Source organism: Lycorma delicatula, chromosome 1 (assembly GCF_047948215.1).
Source record: "Lycorma delicatula isolate Av1 chromosome 1, ASM4794821v1, whole genome shotgun sequence".
Classification (NCBI taxonomy): Eukaryota; Metazoa; Arthropoda; class Insecta; order Hemiptera; family Fulgoridae; genus Lycorma; species Lycorma delicatula.
The window spans coordinates 140,947,752-140,975,594 of NC_134455.1; the positions used below are offsets into that span (position 1 = coordinate 140,947,752).

The 27,843-nt window shown below is 31.2% G+C and overlaps 1 protein-coding gene across 1 annotated transcript; it reads right to left on the reverse strand.

Annotated features, from left to right (window-relative positions):
- LOC142323268 (G kinase-anchoring protein 1-A-like) lies at positions 1 to 27,843 on the reverse strand. Its single transcript, XM_075362684.1, has 7 exons — positions 27,403 to 27,843; positions 26,161 to 26,271; positions 21,278 to 21,478; positions 17,784 to 17,933; positions 12,068 to 12,233; positions 2,332 to 2,480; positions 1 to 827 (listed from the first exon to the last, which is right to left on the reverse strand). The coding sequence occupies exons 1-7, from the start codon at positions 27,580 to 27,582 to the stop codon at positions 795 to 797; spliced, it is 990 nt and encodes a 329-aa protein (XP_075218799.1). The 5' UTR covers positions 27,583 to 27,843; the 3' UTR covers positions 1 to 794.

Genomic DNA, 27,843 nt, shown 5'->3' on the forward strand with positions numbered 1-27,843 from the left:
TGAACTTCCAGTACTTTAATATAATTTTGAACTGAAAATATATAACAGTTTAAATTAAAACAATATAACAATAAATCGATAAATGCCACTTAAATCTTTAACTCAATTTAAATTGGTTAAGTTTAAATTATAAACAACGCCCTAATATAAATAGACTATAAAAAAAGATAATAAATCAAATTCCTTTCCAGTAATGGTTTTTTTCTTTGCTTTTATAAACATAAATATTTACTCTAAATATATATAATAATTACTATACGAGTATTTAATACAAATATAAAAATGTAAAACTAAAAAAGAAATAACCAGGATATTTACAAAAATTATTTTAATAGTTGGATACACTTTGAAATAAATTTTAGAATTACAACTATACTTGACAATTTGCAAAATAAATCTGCCAAGTAAAACAATGTAGAAATCTCCTATATTTTATTTTGTTATTATATTTGTGTATTCAATTCAAAGGAACTTAAATGCAAGTTGTTAATTAAAATATAAGAATAAAAATAATATAGCTATAATAATACAATAAAATATTAATTTAAATTGCACAATATCAACAAATTATAAAAAGTAATAGATGTTGATAAAATTAATTCTGAAGAGAAATAAATATTTTTTGTGGGTTTTCTTCAGTACAAATGCATAAATTTACTCTTTCACTCACAAGTGGAATTTTATACTTTCTCAAAATCCAAAAGAAATAAAAACTAAGTCTGTTTGGATGTTATTCATTTACAAATGAAAATGTTCATCACTTAAGATACATCATATTTTACATTGATTGGCACTTATTGGTTTTCACTTGCAGTCCGTTTTTTGTTCTGAAAAAGGAGAAAAATAAATCAATATATTGAAAAAATACAATCAGAAAATAACACATGTATAAAAATTACAATTACAGCTATACCTAATTTAGTTGATCTCAATAGAAATCTGAATACAAATACCAAACATCCCTAGATGATAAAGCAAATATTACCATGCTGATGATTACTTCAGACTGATGGTTGATAAAGTAAAGAACTTAAACACTGCTAACATGAATGTTGCAACAACAATTAGGCTACCTTATAGTATGAAGGAGGTTCAAGTAAATTCAACTAGGTAGGAACAATCACTTATTGTTACGTGCTGCATACATGCAATTTTAATACAAAAATTTTCAGGAAAATAAATTTTAAAAAATTTACACAAACAGGTGGAAATTAACTCTTGCTGTCAAAAAAATGGTTGTACAGCTAGCTATGTTTTCACTTTCTATGTAGTATCTAGCCATGGGAAAAGTGGGTGTCAAAGAACATAACCATAAAGAAAGGGAGCAAGGATAAAGAGAGACAAATACCAACTTGCACAGAGATAAAAGTAATCAATTTCATACAAACCATTCCTCAATACATCTCTAGATAGAATACTATATCCTAATATCTAATTCCTTAAATCACAAAACCTGCATTTAGGCAGCAGTATTTTTTGGTGGATATTTTAAAGAATGACTGACAAGAAATGACTGTCATTAATTAGTGATTAATGACTGACATCATTAATCACTAATTTAGTACATCAATAATCACTAATTTTATTTTGACTAAAAATAATAATTCAAAAGCAATAACAAACTGCTCTACATCAAAATATTAACCCCCACTTGTGAATAAGCTAGGCTTTTATAAAACACCACTGTCCCATGTAGAAGCAACCAACTGAAGTATAAACAATTAAGGCACATTCCTACCGAGGAATGGAACGGGCTTTGCTTCATGGCACAGTATATATGCTGCAAGCAATCAATACCTTATTATATGTCATATCTAGCAAGGCATATAATAGATTTATTATAGTATTACCAACTCAAAACATGAAAATACTATTTACATCTTGTTTCATTACTTTTCAACAATTTTCCTAATGTATTAAAAAATACCAGAAATCGTTACTGATTTTAATAGAAAAAATTATCTCTACACAGTAGAAAACAATTTTAATTAAATAAAAGGTACTAAAATATAAAGGAAAAAATCCCAGTAACGTAAAGCAAAACTTATTGTTTCCATTACTATAAAAAAACACATTTACAGACATAAGCTAAAAAACCAGTGATGACAAATGGCTCAAACACAATGTTCAATGACAAACTGGTAATAAAAACCATCAATGTTGAACAAATCAATAAGCCTATAATGTTGTATCAATGTAGTTATTAGCTAATGTGTTTTTAAAAAGAGATTATACTTAATGAATACAGACATAAATGTTTATAGATGGTTGTAGACAATTTCTAATTATACATTTACACAGACTGAGCACATTATTAAAGTAACATATTACCTTGCCCTTAGTTTTTTCAGCAGTGAGAGAACGAACTTTAGATCTTTCTTGTTCAAGAAGAGCATGCAGTCTTTCAACTTCATTTGATAGTTCATCTTTTACTTTCTGTGTACTTTCCATTTGAACTAACACTTCAGCTTTATCTTTCACTAGATTGAAGAATTAAAAATTGATTAAAATATGTATGGTTATTGTAATTGAAAATAAGTGACAAAAAGATCACTATTAACAAAAAATACAATGTCCTAGAATCTTTAATCAGTACTATCCACGTGAAAAATGATTCCCTTTATAGTTATCACAACCATAACATTATATCTCAAAAAATACACATGTACTGCAATGAGCACAAAAACTGAACATGTTCATTTTGAAGAATAAAAAACCACAAATTTGTTGATTTTAATTACACTAACAGTTTAATTAAAACCTTAAGTGGAAAAAACAAGATTAATATTTATAATTAAATGTTAATTATAATTTAATAATATTAAACATTGTATTAAATTATTATTCAAACCACAATATATTCTTAACTGAAGAAATTCTAGAATGACTTCTTAAGTACAATCAGCTTAAGTACAATCCTGTATGATTTTATTCTTTTTAAGAAATTATTAACATATTATCCGTAAAACTTAGTATTTCAACATAAAATTCATTATACATACATTTTATGTGGTCATTTTGATGGATAGACAAATTTTCATAAACTGTTAAGGAAAATTTAGCCTGTTCAGTTTTGTCTGATTTCTTTTAAACATCCTTTCAAATGCTTTGTTTTGAGAAGGATTTTTTTGGGGAGAACCTAAAAAAATACCATTTTTATACATCCTTGATTCCCATGCCCTTATTTTGGTTGATTAAAACTTGTAAAAGAAAATAGTTTAAAATTTTTCAACATCTATTCAAATGTTTTAAATGTATTTGCTGAATCCCAAATGATTACATTTTAGATACATATAGTTTGAAACCTTGATTCATCAATCTTAATTAAAATACCATAAATAACTGTTCCCACATTTTGTACTGACTAGTCTGTCACCTTGTCAGAACACAGGGTGATAGTAGTAGTTAGGGTATAATAGTATTTGTGCAATGGTTTTAACAGTTTTGAAAATACACCAAAGCTATCATCTTCTGTTTCATTTTTCACTGCTTACAGTAAAATCAATAACAAACATAACAGTAAAATATATTTACAGAATTAAAAGTACTTCATTAATTATTTCTTTAAGTTTTTCAGAATAATTTTTTGGGTGGCATCATGATTAATTTTATCTATAAATGTGCATAATTGTGTATGTGTATGTGTGTGTGTGCACGTGCGCGCATGTATAAACCCACTCGCATAAATTTTGAATCAATGAAAAAATCTGACAATAGTTAGTAATGAATGGATAGTAAAATAATGATATGTGCTATTTGAAATTATCATCACTAATTAGCATGTGTGGCATGTGCTCAATAAATGTGGTAGTACAGCTGTAACTTACTATTCATGGTTATGCTATTCTTCAGAATATTGCAAAGCACAAAATATGAATGACAAACATCAGGCATACACACACTGTTCCTGAACCCGAAAAAAACATTACTCAAATAGTGAAAGTGCAAAATTTGATGTTAAATGTGAGAAATAAAATTACAATAAAATAGTGTTTAATATATAATGGGTGGAGTAGATTTAAAAGACTTGCCATCGATTTCTATAAGGTGGTAGGGGAAACATATAGCTGATTAAAGCAGTGTAAAACTTTCAATTATGATGCATCATTGGTTGGAAGAGCATCAAGCTATTTCTGTCTAAGCATTCTGCAAACTTAACGGTTTCACTACTGTAACATGAATATTTTGACATTGGAAGCAATGGAAAAGTTCCCACATGCCAAACAATATTGAATTGGGTCAGACAATTCAGATCTAATGCATCCATTATCAACAAGAAGCCACTTGATTGCCTTTAAACTGTGCGAATCCTGAAAGATGCACAGAGGCAGAAGCATTTCAGAGTAGTCCACAGCATTCCAATCATCGCCAATCAACCACCTTACACTTAACTCGTACAACTGTTGGACTACTGTTGAACGTATTTTACATGATGATTTAATGTTCCATCTCTATAAAATACAAGTTGTACAAAAACTCCATTCGAGCAATTTGAATCATTGGAGAGATTTTTGCACGTAGTTGTTGCCCAAATCAAAGAAACGTCAAAATTGCTGGATCATCTGCTAATGACAGATGAAAGTGATACGTTTCATCTAAACTGATACGTTAACAAGCAGTTCAGATATTAGGCCACGAAAAACCCATACAAGTTGCTTGAGAAGCCAATGCAGAGTGAAAAAGTTACAGTTTAAATGATGTTAGTGCATTTGGAGTGATTGGGCCATACGTTTTCAAAAATGCTAATGGTCAGTCTGTTATGGCCACATCAGATCAATTTTTGGTGCTGTTGTGAACAAACTTTGTCACTGTTGTATTGACACACATCAGGTGCGATTACAACAGGACAGCACTACTGCCCACACAGCACAAACTTCCATGGCAGCTATCAACGAAATCTTTCCAAACATGTCATCTCTCATTTTGGAGACATTGCCTGGCCTCCCGCTTTCCTGATTTAAAAGCATGTGATTTTTCCTATGGGGCATTTGATAGAGAAGATTTATGCCAACCAACCTCAAATACTTAAGTGAAAGATTTTTAAGGAATTGAAAGATTTCATCTGTGCAGAGATTCCAGTGAAAGTCATGGATGATGTGCAGAGATGTGCCTTACAACTAATGATGATCAATTGCGTGGTAATGTTATCTTTACAATGCGAGTTGAAAACTAAATACTTGTCCTTGTTCTTTACAATGATCTACCTAGTTTTTTGTGAGCAATTAAAAGTATTCATTTTCAAGTTTTAAATTGTCTGATAGTTTCTACTCCACACTGTAAGAGAGGTATTCATAATAAAATATAAAAAAATAAATTTATACACTCCAAGGACAAAAAACCACGTAAGAGTGATATTACATTCATTCGTATGCATAAGCAATACTGCTGATGAATAACTGATTTAATTTTATAATAATGAAAATACCATAAAGCCAAATTTTCAAAAAAATAAAGAACTGAATTTTGTCATAGCTGCAATATTTAATAGTCAGTATTAAACAACCAATACAGACTCAGTAATGTATCACTTTGTATATGACTACAAAAAATACATTCACTTTTTCAAATCACTAATAAGCACAATACTAAATGCTTTTGAGTAAAATGCAGTTTTAAAAAGCTACAATAAAGTTGTAATACACTCATGACATTGGTTATTTATTCTTGCAGAGTGGAAAAATTACATGGAAATAAACCAAAATAAATCTTAATATCAATATTTTTAAACCACAATATTGCTCCCAAAGTATTTTTATTAGTTCCTTTACACGACTAAAATGCATAGAAAGACAAAAAAATTTGGTTAAAAAATATGCAGTAAATAAAAAGATATATTTTTTTCTATTTTTTAAGAAAGGGTTTTGGAGCAAATTTTTCCAGGGCAAGGTAAGCATGCATTAAGCTTAATATAAAGTGGAGTTATGTTAGCAAAATTTTTGGGTGGGGTAGATCGCTATCTACCCCACTCAACACTGAACAAAAGCTCATCAAAATTTATTATCAAATCATTGAACTTTCAAATCCCAACATACATATATGCATACCTAAGAGAACATTACCTTCCCCCACTTTTTTTGGCAACCTTGAGTCATGAAATGTTGAGAAATGCAAAAAAATCTACACCCTATTTTCGACTGATTATCATATTTTCCTTCTTGCAGCATAGCTGTACAGCTGTGATGCCAAGAAATTAAAAAGCATTAAACCTACAATATATATAATTATATTCAATCCCTCTCTTCAGACAATTGGTACTAATAGTAGTTATAGGTTACAGTTAAAGGGCAGCCCTTGAGTCATGAAATGTTGAGAAATGCAAAAAAATCTACACCCTATTTTCTACTGATTATCATATTTTCCTTCTTGCAGCATAGCTCTAGAGCTGTGATGCCAAGAAATTAAAAAGCGTTAAACCTACAATATATATAATTATATTCAATCCTTCTCTTCAGACAATTGGTACTAATAGTAGTTATAGGTTACAGTTAAAGGGCAAAGTTAGAGAAAAGGTCCCAGTTGCCCGAAAATATGAGAAGAATGTTTATTTTTTAACATCAGTAAGTTAATGAGGATTGTAGAAAAAATAAGAAATTATAGAGTGCTGAGTCTGGATAAATAAAAGTTTGTTTTTACAACTGTTCTCTATGGATTTTTAGAAAATTGTTAACCCTTTTTAGAAGAAATATATCATATTACTTGCTTCTTAAATACAAATTATAAGGTTAATGTTAAGGTGCTCGGCAAAAAGTAACACCTGTTCTGGAAGCTATATTATCTGAGATATTCTGACAAGCTCAACAGATCATGCATGGGTTTTTATCAAATTTTTATCAAAATTCAGCAACAAAAAAGTATAAGTAATTTACCAATTTTTATAAATCATATATTGATTACAAAAGAGAATAGGTTAAACATACCTTTTTTCAGAAACTTTTTTACTGTATGGATTAATTTCCATTTACATTGGGTATTATAAAGCTTCTATACAAACTGCCAAATTAATTTAAAGCAACATAGGAGATTAAACCACATTTTTACAAAGTAACTTGTGAGAGGTATATCAGGATTAACTTTTTATACTAATGACATGTGTTCTTGTTTATACAGAAAACTGTAATTTTTATCAGAATAAATAAATTTATTTTTCTATATTTATATTGTCCTCTTCAAATAATCCTCTTTAGAAAAAGTATTGACTCTTCTGCGGAAGTGGACCCCCTTATATTAATATTCAGATATTAATTAATTTAGATATTTATATTCTTAATATTGTCCTCTTCAGATATGAGTCGCACTTATGCCAGAATTTCTTCCAATCCTCAACATTTATGGAAAGCTTTATTTTATATATAGCCTTAAGTTCGCTTTGTGATTTTTTTTCTTGTTTTCATCTGTTGTTGCAAATTGTTGTTCTTTAATATCTAATATTCTCTTAAACAATGGGATCAAGAAAAAGTCGCAGGGTGCCATGTCTAGAGAAAGAGATGGCAGCATTATTATGGTGTTATCTTTAGGTAAATGGTGAAGTGTGAGCTGGAGTTTCAAAATCCAATAATTGTTTCTACATTTGTGGCTGTATTTTTCCAGACTGTCTTACATAAATGGTGTAAACTGCTAAATAATAATGTTTGTTGACCATATAACCTTGTGGGAAAAATTGATAATGAATACCTTTATAATAAAAAAAAACCAGTAAGGAGAGAGAGAGAGAGAGAACCTTAATATTTGATAAACTTTGTTTGCTTTTTACACCCTTGGTTCTTCAGGAAGCTTCTGTTGGGATGATAGATCTTTGTTTCAATATCAAAACTGTACTTTCACATTTCATCACCTACTATGGCACATTTGAATAATTAGTCATTAGCGCTGTCAACCAACAATTCTTCTGCAACATTTTTGTAATGTTTTTTGTTAAATATTCAAAGTTTTGGGACAAATTTTGCTGCTATTCATTTCATATCCAAAATTTTGGGCAAAATTAATTCATGAGTAAGAGATTTCCACCATTATTTTGTCAATTTTCATAACTCCTTTATCATCTTGATCATTTTCACAACCTTCTTGAAACAGTTCATACAACTAATAAACCTTCAAGTTATGTTGATTTCACATTAACAGCAAAAGCCTTTTCTTATCTTCTCCACTTCACTGCACTTTATTAATGCAAAATGCTAATCCTTTGTTTCATCATTTAAAAAAAAAAATTATTACTCATAATAAAATATCACCTAATTACTTGGCTGCCAAATTTAAACTAAACTTTAATATGTCTAAAAATATTGATATACATTATAGACAGCTACCATTGTGTGGCACAAAAATAAACTCTGTTGAAAAGATTGTGGACAGAATTAAACAATTCTTGTTATTGTGTTTATCATATCTCTTATACCTAACTCTCTACCTACTGTGATCTATGTAACTTCTGATAAGATTTAGTCAATAAATGACATATAACATGAGCATGTTACACATAACATAAATGATAATAACATGAGCATGTGCTTTAGAATGGATAATTTTACAACTTATCTCAAGTATGGGAATATCCTGTTCAGCACGACAGAATGTCACATAACATTCTTCGTTGCAAAAAGAATAAATAAAGATTTTTTAGTGCAAATATAAATCTTCTGATTTTTGGCAGCCAAATCTTCAAACTTTTACAAATTTAAATCAATTGTGTAAAAACCCAAGAATATTTTTATCTGTATTCAAAGTTACCATATTTATTTTTTTTATATCATAAAATTAATTATTCCTGTACAAAATTTTATTTTTTTAAATACTTTCATTTTTGACACCTATGCAGTACAAATCAATATAAGATATTTGAATGGTTTTATCTCTTTATGCTCAACTTCAAATAATGGACAGGCAGGAGTAGTTTTCGTAATGAACAAAAAGATAGGGAAGAGGGTAGAGTAATTCAAAATGCATAGCGATAAAATCATTGCAATTAAGATAAAATCAAAACCTAAACCGATAAAGAGTGTTAACGTCTATATGCCTACAAGCACCCATGATGATGATGAATGAGGTAGAGTGTGTATATGAAGAAATTGACGACGAAGGAATTAAACACATAAAAGGGGATGAAAATTTAATAATAGTTGGAGATTGGAATATATTGGAAAAGGCAAGGAAGGAAATATAGTGGGTGAATACGAGCTGGACAAAAGGAATGAAAGAGGGGACGACTTAAGAGAGCTTTGCATAAAGTATAATTTAGTAATTGCCAATACCCAGTTTAAAATTCATAATAGAAGAATACACACATGGAAAAAGCCAAGTGATACTATAAGGTATCAGGATAGATTATATCATGGTTAAGCAAAGATTTAGAAATCAACTCATTGACTGTAAAGCTTACCCTGGAACAGACATTGATAGTGACCCTAATTTAGTGATAATGAAATGTAGTTTAAAATCCTGAAGAAATGGTGTCAGATAAATCAGTGGAATTTAGAGACGCTTGAGGAAGAGGAGGTTAAGAAGATTTTTGAGGAGGACATTGCAAGAGATCTGAGTAATAAAGATAAGGTAGAAAATGTAGATGAAGAATGGGAGAATGTTAAAAAGGAAATTCTTAAATCAGCAGAAGCAAACTTAGGCGGAATAAAGAGAACTGGTAGAAAGCCTTGAATTTCAGAGGATATATTGCAGCTGATGGATGAATGTAGAAAATATAAGAATGCTAGTGATGAAGAAAGTAAAAGGAACAATTAAGAAATACTATAAACAGGAAGAACACCATTAGAAAATGGTGTTATAGAGTAAGAAGAGGAAGTCAAAGATGATGAAAGGGGAGAAACAATACTGAGATCTGAATTTAAGAGAGCATTTAAAGATTTGAATGGCAGAAAGGCTTCTGGAATAGATGGAATACCTGCAGAATTACTGTGCAGTGCAGGTGAGGAAGCGATAGATAGATAATACAAACTGGTGTGTAATATTTACAAAAAAGGAAAAGTTCCATCAGACTTCAAAAAGATGTTTGTCATGATACCAAAGAAAGCAGGAGCAGATAAATGTAAAGAATACAGAACAATTAGTTTAACTAGTCATGCATCAAAAATCTTAACTACAATTCTATACAGAAGAATTGAGAGGAGAGTGGAAGAAGTGTTAGAAGAAGACCAATTTGGTTTCAGGAAAAGTATAGGGACAAAGGAAGCAATTTTAGGCCTCAGATTAATAGTAGAAGGAAGATTAAATAAAACTAAATCAACATACTTGGAATTTATAGACATAGAAAAGGCATTCGATAACGTAGACTAGAATAAAATGTTCAGAATTTTAAAAAAATTAGGGTTCAAACACAGAGATAGAAGAACAATTGCTAACATCTACAGGAACCACAGTGCAACAGTAATAATTGAAGAACATAAGAAAGAATCCGTAATAAAAAAGTGAGTCTGACAAGGATGTTCTCCATTACTTTTTAATTTTTACATAGAACTGGCAGTAAATGATGTTAAAGAACAATTTTTAAAAAAATTTAGAAGAAACAATGAATGGCATGGATGAAGTCCTACCGCATGAAAATAAACAAGAACAAAATCTAAGTAATGAAATGTAGTAGAAATAATGAAAATGGACCACTGCATGTAAAAATAGGAAGAGAAAAGATTATGGAGCTAAAAGAATTTTGTTATTTGGGAAGTAGAATTACTAAAGACGAATGAAGCAGGAGCGATATAAAATATCGAATAGCACAGGAGAAACAAGCCTTCACTCAGAAATATAATTTGTTTACATCAAAAATTAATTTAAACATCAGGAAAAGATTTTTGAAAATATATGTTTGGAGCGTAGCTTTATATGGAAGTGAAGCTTGGACAATTGGAGAACTCGAAAAGAAAAGATTAGAAGCTTCTGAAATGTGGTGCTGCAGGAGAATGTTAAAAATCAGATGGGTGGAAAAAGTGACGAAGAGATGTTGTGGCAGACTGATGATGAAAGAAGCATTTGGAAAAATATAATTAAAAGAAGAGACAGACTTATAGGCCACATATTAAGGCATCCTGGAATAGTCGCTTTAATATTGAAGGGACAGGTAGAAGGAAAAAATTGTGCAGGCAGGCAACGTTTGGAATATGTAAAACAAATTGTTAGGGATGTAGGATACAGGGGGTATACTGAAATGAAACAACTAGCACTGGATAGTGAATCTTGGAGAGCTGCAGCAAACCAGTCAAATGACTGACAAAAAAAATCTCTTTATGATACTTGCATTTTTATAAAATTATTATAGTAACCAATTTCAGTTATCTTTTTATTAATTACTGTGAATACTCCTTACCTGGCCAGTTATTGTGAATAAGTTTTATCTGTAAAAGGGAAGGCACAAGTGAGGGCAAGGATGTCTGTGTGTTTGTAGCAGTTTATCAGTTTTCAGTTCTAATTGAATAAAATCATATGTGTCAAAAAGGATGTAGAAAAAAACTGACATTTCAATTTTGAATTCCTGTACAGTTTGCTAATTACATTGGTTCTATTCCCTTTAACATTATTCTCTTTTACCTGAACTAATGCTGGGTGGACCTAAGTTGAAAATATAAAGCAGTATTAAAATGTAATTTTTATAATTACGCGCTGATGATTGAAATAGTGAAGTACTGCACTATTAAAAGGATAAAATGTAAAGAGATAGAGCTGTTCTATTATTACGTGCAAATTTATGGGTTTTCTATGAAGTATAAAAGTAAGTATAAAATACATTTACTATAACATTACAAACAGAAACTATTTCATCAGTAAAAAATCTGTGTAAAATTACAAACTTTTGAGAACCATGTGTATCTACAATTGGTGAAACCATGAATAGCATGGTATAAATTTGGATTTATTATTTTTTGCAATGGATAAACTACATTTTTATTGCATATGGATAAACTACATACAGTTATAGCAGCCAGTATAGGATCCAAACCTGACATTATATAATTTGTTTCTAACTACATAATCTTAACAGCATAAGCAATGATTCAATTATAGATAGATACTTTTTAAGTTAATCAAAAAACAAAAAAAGAAATTGTTACTTTTAAATCTACTGACTTACTTTCACCCTGGCCTAAAATTTGGCATAGCGTTTTATTTCGAGTTTTAACATTATGTAATTCTTCCTTCAGTCTAGTTATTTCTTCCTTTAATTCTCCTATTTCTTTATCTCTCCTCTCTATTTGGTCCTCAAATTGAGCAATAACAATTGCATCATTAACAAATGGCTGCAAAATAGTAGAAAAGCTTAACATTTTTAAAATAAAATAATCACAATTAACATAAATACAAATAAATTAACATTTAATGAGACATGCTAATAGAGATTATAACAAATCATAATTCTGATGAATATTAGTGGATGAATATTAGTATCTTATATTTTAACACTTAAGTAAAAACTGTTTACAGAACCTGTGCAGGGAGGCTGGCTTATACCCCGATATTCTCTATATCAATATATAATCCTTTCTTACCAACTTTTCCCCTTATTCCTAATTTTCTTACTTCCCCATTATCGGTTCCATAAGATCTGGAACTACTTGATCCTCCATACTGCGCATATCAGGACCAAGATTTGAGCTTATTCTTGATGTAATCTGGTTAACGTAGGAGGGATGCATGTGGATAGACTTCTACATTCTACATCAGTCTAGTACAATATATTCTTGTTTATTAAAGGAGTTACATTTTAAATTAGCAGGTTCAAAATGTCTTATAGGTAACTTGCTGTTCAAGAAATTATTTTTGTTTTTTCCTCATTTTATTGTCACAAAACAATTTTAATTTACATTCTTTTTATAAATTATTTGTTGCATACTGCATTATTTTGGAAAGCTTTGAGACAATAGTAAAAAGAGAAAACAGATTTTCACCTGCATAATAAACAAATTTACATAGTAATCTGCAACCGAGAGATTTTAAGTTTTTTTTTTCTTTTGCAAAGTAGACATTTTTGCAAAGTAGGTGGTATTAGTCGAGCTAATAACCACCTTGGTTAGAGTAATTACCATTGGTTCAAATAATAAATAAATATAGACATTTATCACTTTGTAATTAGATATGATCCTTTAATATTTGAATGAATAATACAAGATTTATATACAAAGGCATTTATATACATTTATACATAGTGTATAAAAATGCCTTTTAATGATTTCATAAATGACACATTGTTAAGAATACATATATATTTTGTAAGTTTGAACCATTGAGTCGATGAAGGCTGATGGAAGAAGACTGCCTGAATGTAGTGCGGAGCCAGCTTATATAGTGAGTACGAAGCCACTGAATCATCAGGTACCGAGTGCATCTAAAAGGAGCTGTGTGAACTGTACGAAGGTGAGTGAATCCAAAAGAAGCTGTGTGAACACAAATCTTACATTGATTTTTTGAATAACATTGATTAATGGACTGCCTTAACGCAGACAATTACAGCAGCAATTAATATTTTCCAAAAAGGCTTTATGATCATCAATGGATAAGTTTAAAAATTCCTTACATTAATATAAGTAATGATTGAATTACAGAATGAATATTGCTTAAAGTAAAATTTTGAATAAATTTATTATTTTTATGACATATTTTCTTTAATATTGTGTTATGATTTAAAAGTAAGCATTTCGTAAAAGTTTTAGCCAAATTATTGTAACAATTTACTTTGACACTGTTTCCTACATTCACTTGCATGAAGTGACTACACATCAATGTTTTCTATAAGTTGTCTTCTTGTGTGCAGAAATTCCATAGTTATTAAAGTTGGGATACCTTTGATTTGACAATTTCTCATTCCTTAATCTTAAAGTGTTATAATCCAATTTTTGATTATTATTAGTATCATTTATTAATGTCTTATTCAACTTGTTCACGATCCAAAAATAAATCATCATCATCAAATTCCATTTCGATTTTTGATTGAATGATGTTATATGTCTTGTAAATCAAGAAGATTCCTTAACTTAATTTGTAAGGCAATTCTATCTTTTGAGGAATCATACTTATCAGTAAAGTTGCATATTCTTCTTATAGAGGCCTGACTCTTTGTCTTCTTATTGACCCTCTGTCTTATTAATTGTTCAGATTATATAATGGTATTAAATAAATTAATAATATGAAATGTTAAAGTAAATTAAATGTGAAATGAATCAATGATATTACATAAATGATGAAACAATGTAAATTAAATATAATAAAATAAACTAAGAAAAATGTTATGTAAGTTAAGTAGATCTAGATGCTGCAAGTCCCTTTATGCAGTAGATTGTTGAATATGAAGATTCTTGAATGATGTTTCTTCAAATTGAAAATTTTATCTGCAGTTCTGGTAGATTAAATGATGAATAATTCACAATTTTTGTTAGTCTAATTCAATTAGTCTATCAAGCCGTATATTTATTAATTTCTTACTTTTTATCTCCTACACCATCCGGTGTCTACCAACCCATCAAACTTGTGCAGTGAATTCAATCATATTAAGGAAGTAACTTTCCTTACATATATATCTTGCGTTCGAGGACCAAAAAATATGTCAAGATAATATCCACCTTGGTTAAGGTAATTACTCTATATATTTACTGCTGGTTCAAATAATAAATAAATATAGACATTTATCACTTCGTAATTAGATATGATTCTTTAATATTTGAATGAATAATACAAGATTATATATAAGTGTATATAAATGCCTTTTATGATTTCATAAATGATACATTGTGTAGCCAACAGGAGCCAAATGCATCCAAAAGGAGCTGTGCGAACTGATAGACCTTTAAATTTTAAAGTCCTTCTTAAATAGATTTTTAATAACATGCACGGAGTCTGAACACAGCCCAATCTGTGTTTCTCACCTTATAAAAATTGTACCAAGTCATAAAACACTAGAAAACCTGGCTTGTAAAAGAAGTTTCAAGCCTAATTCTTTTGTGGTATGTAAATAGATCAGCGATTAGAAAGTGTAACTTAACATGTAACAATAAAACTTGATCAGAAGTAACATCCTACTTAGGCTATAGTTAATCTGCTTGTAATGAAAATGTATGATGAAATGTCTGGCTGTTGCGCGTCATTTGTACCTGTGCTCATTATCTTTAGTATATGAAATTCAGGGATTAATTGTAACTCAACTAATAATAATAGTGTAAATAATGGAGTATTATAAAATGCCATTATAAATTTATGTGTGCACATGTATACACAACACACATGCACACTTGCACTTGAGAGAGCTGGATCAAAGAAATGAAACAAGAACTAGAATTTTAGAATATGCACTTTAGACGAATGTATCTGCTCTTAGTTACTAAACAAGAACTAGAATTTTAGAATATGCACTTTAGACGAATGTATCTGCTCTTAGTTACTAACACCTATAGAAAACTTATTACAAGTGGAAAACATTAAATGCTATAAATAATTAACAGTACAGTTATACGAGAGATTATCTCTATAGTAAAGATCGTTTCAATGTGAAAACATTTATTCTGAAAACTTCAAAATATTTTTTTTATTTCTCTTAAACTAGATACCTTATACTTCTCTATATAATTGCCACATGACTTCAGACATTTATCGTAGCGATACATCAGCTTTAATATACCCTCATTGTATTCTTCTGCCAACAGTCCACTTAACCACTGATTAACAGCATTTTTAAGTTCATCGTCTCCCAAAAATTGCTCACTACTCAGATTCTTTCAATTTTCCAAACAAATGGTAATCCAAAGGCTAAGTCCAGACAATATGGTAGGTGATCATAAATTTCCCATCCAAATGCTCTCAGTAAATCACCTATCGGACCCACAACATGTAGGTGTGCACTTCATGCAGCAGGATGAGAATGTCATACAGGCCGGTTCTAGTCTTCCCAACCTGCATAAGATTGGGAAAAGACTAGAACCAGCCTGTATGTACTGTGGCCATGATGATGATGATGCTGACCACACGTTTACTGTTTCTAACAAATGGGCACAATATAGGCTAGATTCAGGTATTGAAGATATGAGGACTGAAGAAATAACTGCTGAAATGTTGCAAAGTGAAGGAAAATGGAGAAAAGTAGCCGACTTTATTAGAAAAGTCCTAACAACAAAGGACGCGGACGAAAGGCAACTGGGTTTTTAAAAATTAGAATAGGGAAGGATGGATAGCCCCAGCGGTGAGAGTCGGCATGCTTAGATGTGTCGACATCAATGATCTGCTGGGGACTCCAGGGGATAATATGTACGTGACATTAAGAGAAAAGACATGACACACGCTGCGGCTAGCCGAGGTATGGCGTGATGTCGAAAACGCAAATAAAGATCACTCAAAAGAACTGACCGGCGGGCCGACCTACTATGCCGGATATTAAGCCGGTAGGTGGGAATGCTCGTTAGAGTAAAACAGCCATTCCCCTGGGTGACGAAATACCAACCAGTCGATCCGATCCAGGGGAGGAGGATGATGCTGTCAGTCAACTGCCACACATCACTGATTTTGAATGGCATGCCATAACTTACGTAATTTTGCAGTAGGCTTCTGCATTTATAGTCGTTCCATATGGCATGAAATCAATCAGCCATATACCAAACCAATCCCAACAGACTGTGGCCATTAGTTTGTGTCCTACTAGCTGTGGCTTGTCCTTTGTTGGTCTGGTTGGTGATTGAGGATGATGCCATTCATTTGACTGCAGTTTTCTCTCTGGCGTGTAATACAAAATCAATGTTTCATTGCTGGTAACAACTAAATTAAGGAACTCATCACCTTTTTCTGTCTAGCACATAAAAAATTCCAAAGCAGATCCCATTCGGATTTTTTGTGACGTTCCGATATGTGGCACCTAACATGCACAAACCTTTCTGAAGCCTAAATGGTCATTAACAATGCGATCAATGACAGTTCTTGAAACATTAGGAAAAAGAAGGGTCAGGTTGGAAATTGTTGAGCGACGATCTTTTCAGATTTCATCATCGACGCCTTTCAACAAGTACTCAGTGATTCCTGAATGTTCTTCATCATGTACATTAATTCTATTATTTCAAAACCTTTCACACCATTTTTTGGATTTTTTTTCATTCTTTACATTATCACCATACACAGCAACCAACCGCGTATGAATTTCAGCTGGCTTAACATTCTGATGGTTTAAAAAAATGTATGACTCCATGTATTTCAGAGTCGACGGCAACATTGATTTTCCTATTCATTTTATAATGTAATAACTCACATGTAATCAAAGATACTACAACGCGACAACTTACAGATAACAATGCAATCAAGGAACTTGAGTTAACTTGTTTAAAATCAAGGAACTGAAAGAATACATAAACATAAATAATGAGAAAACATTCAGACAGATAGCTAACATCTCACGTTTCTTATGTTTGCAACAAATAGAAAGTATCTAAGATAACACCAATCCAATCAAAGTTACTTTCTTAATAATACTAATACTTAATATGAAGACAAACACTGCAGTAAACATGGCGATGAAGTGTGTGTTACTGGTAAGGGACTGATTAGCATCTGCATTTTGAAGGGGTTGGAAAAGTTATGTCAATCGGAATATTCATCAATAAGCAATAAGAAACCAGTTATCACTTTTCAGTTATTCTAAGAATATCTGGTATGAAATGTTACCAATATAACCATTCACAGAACTGACTTGTCACTAATTCTAGTTCAACTTTATGATTATGGCAGAAATACAAAATCAAGTTATCTGTTGGCTTCTAAAATTTTAAAGTATTACTCCGACAAAATAAATAGTAATAACTGACTAAATAGTAAATCCTTACCTCTCTAGCTTTTCTCTTTTCTGCAGCTTGTTCATTACTAAATACTTTTTTTGCATCTTGTCGGATCCTTTCAAAAAATTCTGGATCTGACTCCGGTTGTCCATTTACACTTATATCAGCATCACCTCCCCCACTTTCTTGCTGTTTAACCTTTACAGAAAAGAAAATTAAGCATATCAAATATATATCTTTAAAAATTGCCTTGGGTTCAAAAAAATCTTTGCATTTATATATGTATGTTGACATCACAAAACAAATAATTTTTTTTTTTTCATTAACATAGAGAAATAAATCAAATAAAATTTTCATTTCTGTCCTGAAGTAAAGTCTGAAGTTAGTTTTAAATTTTAACCAAACTTATGAAAATAAGAACAGTAACTTTGAATATAATATTCATCAAGTTTCTATGTTAATATTAATTAAAAATAAAACAATGGTTTGCATTCTAAATAAAAAAAATAAATTAAATTTATTGATTGCTCTTTGAAGTTGTTGAAATGTTCCAAAATTTATTTCCAGACTTTTTTTAGTAACATGAATACCAAAAAATATATTTCCAGACGGTCACTGCAAAAGAATTTTATTTTAAATACAACAATACAGCTAGTAAAAAAAGGAAAATACAAAAAAAAACTACACCTATAAATTAGAATTTAAAATGCTATGATTCATAACACATACTTATATAATTCACGTTTCATACAAATAAAAAAAATATGCAGAATAACCTTCAGCAAACATATGTCTCAATAAGCTTCATTTTTTGTGCACGTTTTTTTAAAAAATTCTCATCTCAAACTTGATTAAAGTATTTGATAAAATCTGGTATGCAAATTTTTTAAGATTAGTCATTTATAAAATGATTTAATAAGTTATATATATGGTGGCTTAAATTTTTAAATGAATATGTCTATAAATATTATATTCACCAAATTGCCAAGTGTTATCCACAAGTTACTGAAATTTGAATTTAGTGGATATACCATTTGTATTACAGCTGTTTGAGATGCTACAGAACAAGCTGTACTTCCTAATTAATCAGCCATGTAGTATCTCATACTATGTGAATCTGTGCTTTTGTTTTTTTTTTTAACTTTCTAGGTATTTATATTGTTTTGCAATTCAATTGAAAATTAATAAAGTTGAAGAGCAATGAACTTGCATCAAATTTTCTGCTTCAAATTTGGCAAGAGTGTTTGCTCAACAAATAGCTTATGCAAGCATTTTTCTAACTCACTGAAAAGGGCATCCAATGTAAATGACCAGAAAGACAAGTGGCATAAAACTCTTTGATCACGCATTGTGACAGTTTGCCTCTCTCTCTCTTTCTGTTTAGCCTCCGGAACCACTGTAAGGTATTAATTCAGAGGATGAATGAGGATGATAGGTATGAATGTCAATAATGTATAGTCTTGTACAGTCTCAGCTTGACCACTCCCAAGAAGTGTGGTTAATTGAAACTCAACCACTAAAGAATACCAGTATCCACAATCTAGTATTCAAATCCATATAAAAGTAACTACCTTTACTAGGATTTGAATGTTAGAACTCTTGACTTCAAAATCAGCTAATTTGCGATGAGTTAACCACTATACCAGCCTGGTGGGCAAGTGAAAATTTGCTTGCCTACATTCAGCTAGTGCATACAGTCAACATGCATCCTCCTACTCACAAGACCTAATCCAAAGCTTCAGACTTCTTCCTGTTTCTTAAGATGAAATTGAAACTTAAGGGATGACAAAGAGACAGCTGAAGAGGCCACGCCAAATTTCAAGAAGTAATAACATTTTGACAAAAGAAGACTTCCAGAAACGTTTCTAACTGAGGAAAAAATTACAATCATGTTACATGCAAAATGAGATGTTGAAGGGGATGGAGGCCAATTTTTAACCTTCACTGCAAATGTGCTGATGCATTCATCACTTAACTCCCACAATGGAGCACATACACACACAATCCTGGGCCCCATTCTGTGGAACATGGTGTACAACAACCTCCTTCGGAATGAGTGGCCGCCTGAAGTGGATTTGGTGTCATATGCCGATGATTTGGTGGCGCTGGTGATGGGAAGAAGCTACATAAGGTGGTGAGGATTGCAACAGGAACAGTTGAAAAATTAAGACCTGGCTTCAGAGGCAGGGACTACAACTGACAGCCAAGAAGACAAAAATTGTATCGAAGACAGGGAGACGGCATATATCCCCATTTTTTATCAAAGTGGATGGGGAGGAGATTGCCCCAAAGGATGGGACCAAGTTCTGGAATTGTGGCTCCGCAGGTCAAAAGGCTTTGCTTTCCATGTGCAGCAGGTGGCCATGAAGGCAGAGGGAACGTCCTCGACAGTGATGAAGCCGATGGCCAATGTCGTGGGGTCCAGGGCATCTAAATGCAATCAGGGTTCCTCATATATACAGGACAGTCTTCCTGGATGATAGGAATGCCACTGTTGGACCCCATGATAGGAAGGGACAGGACCACAGAAGGCAAAGAGGAGGCAAGGAGCCATATGTTTACTGATTGGCAGGAGTGTGGAGGAATACATTGGAGCTATATTTTGATTCCAGAGGTAGCTGCATGGGTCAATATAATAGACCACATGGGGAGGTGGACTTCTGGATGGCGGCTACCTCTGCAGAATTGGGAGGCATACAGATCAATGTCAGTATTGTGAAGAAACTGACACAGTGGGCACATCTTTTTCATGTGTCCGAGGTGAAAGAAAGAATTGCCACGTGACTATTTAACTCGCCGGGGGGAGTCGTGCAGTTGATACTACCTCCGGTCAAGGTTGGACCATGTTTGCTCAGTGGTTTAGAAGAGTGCTCCACCAGCCAGAAGCTACTGAAGGAAGAATGTGAGGAGAACAGCAAGAATGTTGGTTAAGAGCAGTGCTGAGCACCAGCCTTTAGGGGCGGGGGGCGGGGCGGATGTGCCTCAGTATTGTCATCACCAACTGCTCCTGCAGGACACGTTCCTGCCATCTGAGGTCGGCATAGCAGTCTAGGGTTAAGAAGAATCCACGTGTATAGTGTATAAACTGAGTCGTAAATATGATGTGAATGTGATGAGTAAATACTTCCATGAATGTGAGGTGTGCCTGTGACGCACGTGGTGCTGAGGTTGTGTCTTGACATCAGTTCACAATGCATGAGAGGGTGGTTTTTTACCCATTGAAGTATGCAGTGAACTCCATATACATAGTATGTATGGACAGCTGGGCGTTTGGTTTAGGAAAATTTTCCCACTTCCCGATGTAAAAAAAAAATTTAGTGGATGGGAAGGTAAATAGAGCTGTGGCTCAACCAACACAGCCACTGCCACCATAATTATATGTGTGACTGGTTGCACCTACCTCCAGTTACTTGACTAAAGAACATAAAATAAAAGAATTGAGCACTACAGGGAAACACAAGTAACCACATATTGCAGGCGAAGCTACGATGGGGAGCTAATTTTTAAATAAAACTCAAATCTCTGTTGTATATATTACTTACTAGTGATTCAGGTAAGCTGTTGAATTCACTCAAAGACATAGTCTGAGCCTTATTTGTTTTTTTCTTTTTAATGTTTGCATTTTTCTTCTCTAATTCTTGTTCTTTACGCATCTGTTCATAGACATCTTTCTTCTCTTCATAATCAAGCTGAGACAATAAGATCGCTTGGTGTAATTCATTTTCATAGTTTCCATCTAATAACTATAAATCATAACAGTTTAAGATAAAAACCATATTAAACAATACAAAAATTTATTTCAGATTATTTTACATACAACAAATTTTGAGAAAATATTGAAATAGCACATGAAAACACACACGTAAAAAGAACAAAAAATAATAATAGTAAAATACATGGAAAAAAACAGATTCTAATCGTTGTGATAATGTGTATCACCACTATAAGGATCTGATCTGATCACTTCTGAGAAAAAGAAAGATTGTATCATCTTTGAAACTAAACATTTTAAATTAATACATTTGTTAAACATCTTACAAAAGTTAATTATTTTTATACATAACATTTTATTTTGCTGTTGTGAATATACTTAAATCCCAGCACATAAAGTCAAATTCTATCTGGTTTAAACTTTTACTTAAGTCATTTCATTTATTTTTATATTACATAGAGGAATAAAACTCGTTTATATTAATAAAAACTGCATAATCACTTTAAATGTCAAGAGTGTGGTTACAATTATTTAGCCAGTCCAGTAACTTAGTTAAAACCGCCTAAAAATTTCAAGTGGGAAACTTATTTGTATAGGTTTAAATCTATAGTAAGTTTTATAAACATAATTGGTTGAAGCACAGTAGATCAATATGATTGCCTCTGGGTATGTGTTAATGTTTGTAAGCGGATGTGGCAACTGAAACAGTATTTTTCAATCCCAGAATTTGCATTTAAAAATTCAAGGATCATATGAGTAATTTAGAAAGTTATGAGGAAAAACAAAACATTTCAATATGCCAGCCAAATCTGTCCAAGAATAAACAAAAATGTAAATTTCCAGAAACATGAATTAAGGAAAATAATATAGAACTTCTATAAAACCCATCAAACACACTGCTTACTTTTAAGAAGGCTGCAGAGAATTTTGATGCTAGACAATCCAGAATTATAATTTAATTACATGAAACACTCCACAAGGTTTCACAGAGCGATTCAAATGTAGGAAAACTGAGGTCAACAGGAAAATTTTGATGAAAACTTATGTACACTTTAAACAAGTCAGCTACTTGGACCAAATCTGAGAAGAAAAGGTAGCCCGCCCTATCATTTTTCTGATGAGTCCTACATTCCTTTAATGCATGTGAAGAGTAGTGGGTGAACTGAAAATTTATTCCCAATAGTCAAAAGAAAAAAAATTTTAAAAGGATCACAGCTTATAATAAATCATGCTAATAGTAAGGAATGAGAGTGGAAAATGCTCTTTAGTTTTTAATCAGGCCAGAAGACAGGGCAATCTTATGAAAAGAACACAGTAATCTAGAAAAAATAGATTAAAAGTCAGCTGATCAGAAATTTAATTTTGGTGATAGATAATGCTCTGTACCATAACAAAAAAAAAAGCCACTTTATACAGAAAATATGAATAGTAAACAGACAATACTGCTCTGAGAGTGAGCGGGTGGGAGGGAGGGAGAGTGAGAGAGGGCCTCCTTAACAGCTAAATAAGATAAATCTGATGGAATTAATTTCAACAAAAATAAAAACTCTACACACGGTGTAACAAGTAATACAAATAAACTGAAAAAAAAATATTGGGCAGAAATTTAGAGAATTAAAACTGAATTTTGGAAAAAGTGCTGTGATCACATTTCAAAGGTAAATGAATATTATGAAGCAGACAAGGATACAGACATGCAACCTCTGAAAGGATAATTTTAAATGACAACAGTAGAAATGAAGAATCTATGTCATCAGAGAGTGAAATTGAGAATCAGATGAAATGGGTGGGATTGAGCAAATATAACAAATTATTTAAACTGTTAACTTTTAAACTGGTATAAGAAATAAATTTATATTTTGTATAAATAAATAAAAATAAAAAATGAATAACTAAATAAAATTTTAAAAATCTGAACTGATGTAAAGTTTAAAAACAATCAGAAAAAGATAAGAAGCCACATCCTGAGGGGCAGACTTCAGCTGCCTGTAAAAAGACACGTGCACACATGTACAGATACAGATATGTGTGTTGTGTGTTTCCTCCTCCTCAGGCATGCAAAAGTATAGTTCCTTTATTAGTGTCTAAAATATGCTTTCTAACCTGCCCAAAGACTATATTTACAAAACTTAAACTTATTGTATTTTTTTTTTTAAATACCTCTCTAATCCTCAATGTTATATGTTTTATTGGTAAGTAATGTATACTGTATTCTCCTTAAGGTAAAATGTCCTTTAATCGTTAAAAATGTAATTTTAAAAAAAAACTTGTTTACTTTGTACAATTCACCCAAATGCTAGTTAAAGAAATTTCTTCAGAATTTAAAAATATTACTTGTAAATATATCAAACAATTATAAAACAATTTTAAATTTAATTCAAATAGTTTTTTGTATGTGAATTTTTTAATAACTATCAAACTAATGAAAAAATACTGCAACAAGGTTCACCAATTTCTGGAAAAATTTATTAGTGATAAAGTTAACCAAATAAAATATTTTGGTAAACTTTCATATCTTTTAGATATCACTTAATACTTCAATAGCTACAATTTATTTTAGTTAAAGAAAATAAATTACTTATTATTCTATAGTAATTATTTTGATAATTTTTTATCAAAATAAATTCATTTTTTCTCCAAATAATAAACTGCTAAAGAAATTTAAACTAAAAATATACGAATATCAAAAAATATAATTATGCTATATTTGCATGTATTCTGGGTGCACTAATTAATTTAAAACTAAATCTTTGTTTTTATGTAGATTCACTATACCAAAGGGCTACTGATTTTGATAGGGTTCGTTTTGTAAATGAAACTATTAATATTTTCTCTGTGGTATGTAATGACATAGAAGATGTGTTTCAAAGAAAGGCCAAAATTATGTAGCAAAAACTTTATTTGTATGTACAATACATTTATTTCCTCAAATTGATCCCTACTGCTGCTGGTAATACATCGCTCCCAACATTTTTAAATTTTTGACAAAGTCTGCTGGAGCAAATCTAGAAGGTAGGGTGATTGTTTCATGTTTTGTCAGGTAATGGCAAATAAGAAGTGAAGTGTGAACTGGCACATTATCATGGTGCAACATCCAACTGGTTTTCTAACAGTTCTGAGAACTTTTTGCATTCAGCAACCCTCAAACTCCTTGTTTACTCTCTTACCATGTGAAACAAATTCTTAATGGACCAAGCCCTACCAGTCAAAAAACAAAACAGCCACTAACATCTTTATATTTGACTGACTCATGCGGGAAATTTTTTTTGAGATCCTTTTCCCATTCACTGAGACAATTCCATGTTGTTTCCACATCGTGCTTGTAAACCCATATCTCTATCCCCTGTTATAATATTTTTACAAAAAGTTTTCATCCTCACCGACACTGTCTTGACTGATGTCAACTTGTCTTTCTTTTAGATAATAGATTTCAGCAAACATACACAAATTTTTGGGTGATGTGAACAATGTTAAGTTTTTCCATTAAAATTTTATGGTATGATCCACTTCCTTAGCAATCTCTTGGAAAATTATACAACAATCTTCCTGAAATAGCATATTCTGGCTTAATGTTATCAATCTTTTATTCATGTGGAAGTTCGTCCAAGTCAGGGTTATTCATCTGGATCCTTCTATCTGCTCGTCCAGTCTTCCTCAATTGCTAACTGAAGCATTTAAAAATTTTTTGTGAAGGTTTTACAGAGTTTGAATCAAAATTATAACAAGCTGTTCTTCAAACTCTTTCATTTCCATTTTGTTAAAAAACCAACAAAAAATTGGTACTCACATTTACAACTGTTGTTCCATGAAAACTAACAGTGGTAGTGTGATGCATAAAACAGTGTTACGTCTCTGGAAGTTATCTACCACTAGCCATTACCACATGTTGAACAAGCTTTGTGCACTGATGGAGCATAATCACAAAATTTTGATCTTCTTTTGATCACACCTCATACTTAAAAAAAATGAACAAGTAATCATTATAATTGCCTAGCATCCTGCAGGGAAAAAATTAATAACAATACCAACAATACATTCTCAGTTAATAGTGGATTCAGATGTTCCCTTTTTAAGATGAAGAGACAGTTCTGAATATGGCGTATTTCATTTGTAACGTTTGATCTAGTCTAAACAAATAACTAATAACTTTGCCTATACATTTTCAATCTTGGTTTGAATTCTGCAGTATCGGTAAACCTATCTGTAATCTGGTCCCTTAATTAATCAATGCATACAGTAAGATGAAAAATTTATATAATGAGATGTACTTATATACAGCATGTTTAAATTTGCTGAATATGCTTTACAATGTGAGTTCAGTTTAAATACTCCTGCGTTGTTACCTAAACTTACATTTAATTAAATTTTCACATAAAAAAAAAATATAACATTATCTTTCAAGAGTATAACTAACCTTTACTAATTTACAAACATTTTTCAGTTACTTCATGAATACATCTTTTAATAATTTAATTCCCTTTGCAGTTCTTCTAAATAATCACCAACTGACTGCATTAAAAAACAACATTTTGTCTAGGAAACTTAACTAATTAGTGATTAATGTATTGTCATTTCACATCAAAAAACTTCTATCAAGGCTCGCATATTGAGATTAATTTTGCATGTAATTATGCTATTTTACAATATAACACCCTTCATTTCACAAAATACACAATTACAAATTGTGAAGAATTAATAATAAGGTTCGTTCACCTGTGCATCCTTTTCCTTCCATAACTCCCATTGGTCTGCAGCTGCTTTTTTCTTCTTTTGAGATGATTTGCTCTTAGTCCTTGGCTGCTGATTTTGACTTGATTGGTTTTGCTGCAATCATAAGCAAATCAACAAAAAATCAAAATTACAGAAGGTAATTCTGAGCAATTACTTCATCAACTTCAAGTTCTTTTTCATACTTTAATATACCATAGTAGATATGTTTAGTATCAGGAAAATATAAAACCTAAATGCCGGAAAGCAAGTATGGATACAAGATGAATCCTGCAAAGTCAAAATCCACACTGCGTTATCAGTGCTCTAGTCAATGAGCTATCAGTTTGGGAATTATGACAACCTGTTCAAACAGTAATCTGTTCTAAAGAGATGTTAGGGTTAAGGTTAGAGTTACAGATAGGGTTAGTTTTGTGTACAGAGGTCAAGATATGGCAGATATTAACACATCTAATAGGTCACTTGAAATTTATATTTAAAAAATCTTATTCACTACAGATAAAGATAATATTCTATGCTATTATGACTTACGTTTATGACAAATAAACATCTTAAGAAGAGCACAATCAATCTTCAATGGCTGACGCACAGTCTGATTATTAAGTTAGTTTATGGTTTATTTTGCATTTCCAACACTTAAATTTAATCTTCACTTTTTCATATTAACATAAGCCATATATAAATATGAAAATATTTGACCATCAAGTAATTCCCCTTTATAATTCTGCTGAAAATTCAAATATATTAACAGTATTCACTATCTGACACTACAGAACTCATCCCCCAAACCTTAATCTTTATTCCTATGCTACCAATAAACTTTAATAATTCTTCTTTTATTTTTTCTTCTTACATTAGCATATAAAAATCACAATATTAATAGCACAGATTCTACTTAACAGTTTACATATGACAGCAGATATGGTTACAAATCAATAAATCCTAAACTTAATGTTAAAATTACAAATTGATTTTTTATTGTTTATTTTTTTATTATTATAAAAATATACAAACATGATAACGATAGTTTATTAAAATTCTATATGCGAGAAGAATGATAATCGGAACAAGTAAATATTAGTCTACAAGAATCTTTTTATGTAATAAATCTGATAAGAAAATGTGCAGTGGATGCAAAAAAAGGGTTCACTAACTTAAAGCTTTAGAGCAACAAAATTTTTAAATCTCAAGGAATAATAAACCTACAATAAATCACCACAAACCTACCTGATTTTCAACTTTTTTAGTTTTCTTTTTGAGGTCTGGTTTCTGCTGCTTCGATTGTTGGTTTGTAACTGGCTTGTTATCAGATTTCTTTTTGTTTTGATTTTTAGAACTCTTTTTCACACCTTCATCATCATCATCTACACTGAGAACTGCAAATCTTGATGCTAAAGGTAAAACCATTTTCGCCACCTAAGTTGTAATAATATACTGGGTCTTAACCTGAAATGATTAGTGCAAGTGCAATACGTACTTTCAAAAAATTATTCCGAAATAAAGAAAACTTATTAAAACTTAAAATTTTTGACAATTCGTCTTAAAAAAGTAAGCTTCGTAAGAACTTTCAGAAAATAATAAAAAACATAAATTAAAAACAAAAAACCATTCTAAAAAACAAGCCGGGTGCTGGAACAAATCGCCCAACCATTGTTAGTATAATCAGAC

Coding starts and splice junctions, on each gene's coding strand:
- LOC142323268 (XM_075362684.1), bottom strand. CDS start 27,582: ATGGTTTTACCTTTAGCATCAAGATTTGCAGTTCTCAGTGTAGATGAT. Junction 21,479..26,160: donor GGAAGGAAAAGGATGCACAG/GTGAACGAACCT, acceptor TATGATTTATAG/TTATTAGATGGAAACTATGA. Junction 17,934..21,277: donor ACAGCTTACCTGAATCACTA/GTAAGTAATATA, acceptor TTTTCTGTAAAG/GTTAAACAGCAAGAAAGTGG.